The 2,989-nt window shown below is 35.2% G+C and overlaps 1 protein-coding gene across 1 annotated transcript in view; it reads right to left on the bottom strand.

The window, feature by feature from the left end:
* The window catches only part of LOC106460335, a 53,344-nt gene extending 50,877 nt beyond the window's left edge, over window positions 1-2,467 (bottom strand). The window contains exon 1 of the mRNA XM_013920027.2: window positions 1,938-2,467. Coding sequence (XP_013775481.1) covers window positions 1,938-2,435 — 498 coding nt within the window. The 5' untranslated portion in view covers window positions 2,436-2,467. The remainder of the gene's footprint in view (window positions 1-1,937) is intronic.
* Between the last annotated feature and the right edge of the window lie 522 nt (window positions 2,468-2,989).

The following is a 2,989-nucleotide window of genomic DNA, read 5'->3' as shown; positions in this document are numbered from 1 at the left end:
AACTGCTTGGTTGTTTATCATTAATGGTGAAGTTGTACCTATTGTTAGTGAGTAACACCATGAAAGTTGTAAAACCTGTAGTTGAAGAAATAAATCGATTTCGTTATCATCAAGTGGACTGGACTTTTCATTATTTTTTCACATATATATCCATTACAACAATAATTTTGTGGATTTGAAAGGATTATTGCCAAAAATCATTAACACGCGGCTTAAGCCTAAGTTTTTATATAGCAGAAACAGTTTGGAATCATATGAGGTTTTGGATTTAGAAAGAAATTGTTTTAAAGTAATTATGTACAACACTGACCTCGCTGCGTGTTGTCTAATGATGCTTGACCCAAACACGGATGGCTTTTATTGCCACTTATGTTTGGTCAGATGGAGTTGATTTGACGCAGTTAACATATCCTCGACCAAGTTGTTTATTGCAATACCAAGACAGTTTTATAGACATTTTACTTTTAGCAGTGCATATTGAAGAGCCCAGGTATTAGGCGAAAGTCCTCGTCAGCACCGGAGAAAGCAACATATAGTGTTGTTGATATATTATATATATGAAAGATATTAACGTTTTCCACAGTCCTCGAAACAAAAGATATCGGGTTAATCAATTGTTTGTCATTTCATATTTTTCGCTGTAACCCAGTTCACACTAAAGTTTGTTTTCAAGCAATTTCCTAAAACAAATAGCGTCTAATTCACTACTCTGTCACATCTCAGCCGGCCTGAAGAGCCATGAAAATGGGTAAAAGGCCTCGTCAGAACTACATATAACAAATATAATATGATTGACGTGTTATTTATTATTCACTCTTCTTTACTTTCACTCCGAAGCTCTTATTTGTAACTACTTATATATATTCTTCGTCCATTGACGATATGGTCACTTTATCTGCTTCGTGGTCAGGAAGACTAGCTCTGAATAATGAGGTTAATTGAAGAAAATAATAATTAATAATATATGTACTTAAAATGAATACATAATACAGTATTCCTCTAATTGCAATGTGTTGTGACATGAATGAAATAGATGACAAATTTTATTTCACCAACGTTGTAACAGTTGTTTACAAACCAGAAGAACCCAGGTATTAGACGAATAGGTCTCGTCAGCATTGGAAAAAAAGTAGAATTGGGTAGTTGATATATTATTATACTTTTTTGTTTTTTACTTTCACTCCGAAGTTATTATTAGAGTACAAAGTCATTCTTTTCTTTACTCAAACGATTTACAATACCATATGTTCTTTTATTAAGAAACCATGATATCCTTAAGATTATCTTAGTATTTCATTAATCCAATTGGCTATGTGAGTGTTGATTCCATGACGTCGACGCCATCTGACCAATCATACATAACTATCAAGTCATGAATGCTGGGGTAGAGAATAATTCGAAAATACGCCTTCTGATTACGTCTGTGACTGTTAAGTGGCTGAAAGAAGCTTCTAAAAATTAAAATGAACTAAAAAATGTGTAGGACATTTAATTAGTCTACACACGAGCTTAGGACATTTAATTAGTCTACACACGAGCTCTAGATTATTTAGAAATTGTAGTACACTTCGTATGTAAAAACAATGAGAAGCTGGAAACATCATTTTGTAAATGGATGCCATTTTTATCAATAGAATCAAATTACAAATCTATTTTGATCTGTTATTAAATTCAATTTATATTAATGCGAGAAACGTACAAGTTTTTTTTATTATTGTTTAACTACTGTTATTATTTTTAGGTTGACAACGATGTCAATCACTATGATTATTTTAAGTCTTAACAATAAAGATTAAAGATTACAAGTAACTCATTTCAAACTTCCTTTGGGAGCATCCTAATTTGGTTTTGCACAGAGCTTCGGAAGAGTTTGCTCCAGCCCTCTGTGCACGATTAAGCACAATAAACAAGAAATACTGATAAAAACCCACACTTACCGGAATTCGAGAGTATGCAGTAAGCCAAATATAATCTTTTGTCTTCGGGGTTGGTTGAGGTTCTGGGAAAAACTCGACGCTTGGCGTGTCCGACTCCGACGAGTCCCGGGCGTGAAGTCGCCGCCCGTGGCGCTTTCCTCGCCGCTTGATTCGGTGTAAAGGTTGGCTGCTTTGGTCGATCTCCCAGACATCTGTGAAATTGAAATGTTTCTCTGAGGCGGTTAGAGTAGAGTTAGCTGTATATCTCAGCTCCGCTTTCTGCCGTTTCACATCTAAAGTGTTCACCGAAACGTCGGAGTCTGGCGATTTTTGGATTCTTGGGACATCAGTGTATCTAGCAAGACCACGGAAGTCTTCTGACACTGGCGAGGCTGCTTTAAAACATTGAGACACGATGTACGTGTAATACAAATTAACTCCACAAAAAACGTACAGAAAACCTACTAACATGTATAAAACTTTCACGCGGAGATCGACGCAACATGCATTCGACTTCATCGTTGGTTCTGCTTGTTCTGTTGCAGCACGTGTCGAAATCTTATCCGCGTGTAACTGCTTCAACTTACAGCCAATCAGAACAACACATTTATCGCCCTTCCTTCTCAAGATCCAATAACGTTTCGGTCTTACGTTCATAATATTGATAGCGATATACTTTGTATATTAATTACAAGTGGAGAAAAGAGAATTAGGTTGTTTTTTTTCTATTCAGAAGTAGTGCAGTATTTATAACATATACGTATATTACGCGTAAGTAGGTGCGTTTAACGTAAGTCACGGTAGTAATTAACCAAATAGCAAGGAGTTTCGTGACTTAGCAGAATTTTTTTTTTTTTTTGCAGAAGGTGTTATTGTCAGCCTTCCGTAGTAAGTGGGAAGTTTTGTTGTACACATGAAACAACAGGAGTAAAGTGTATTTTTTACATAATATGTTTCACCTACTTCTGATATGTAAAATGTAAACATTTCTAAATATTCGTATTTTATTTCTCACTTGTTGATTTATTTGAATATTTTCACACCCAGGATTCTAAGTGATAATAAAAGTGGTA

Source organism: Limulus polyphemus, unplaced genomic scaffold (assembly GCF_000517525.1).
Source record: "Limulus polyphemus unplaced genomic scaffold, Limulus_polyphemus-2.1.2 Scaffold754, whole genome shotgun sequence".
In the NCBI taxonomy this organism is placed as follows: Eukaryota; Metazoa; Arthropoda; class Merostomata; order Xiphosura; family Limulidae; genus Limulus; species Limulus polyphemus.
This window is presented reverse-complemented; position numbering and strand designations above follow the sequence as displayed.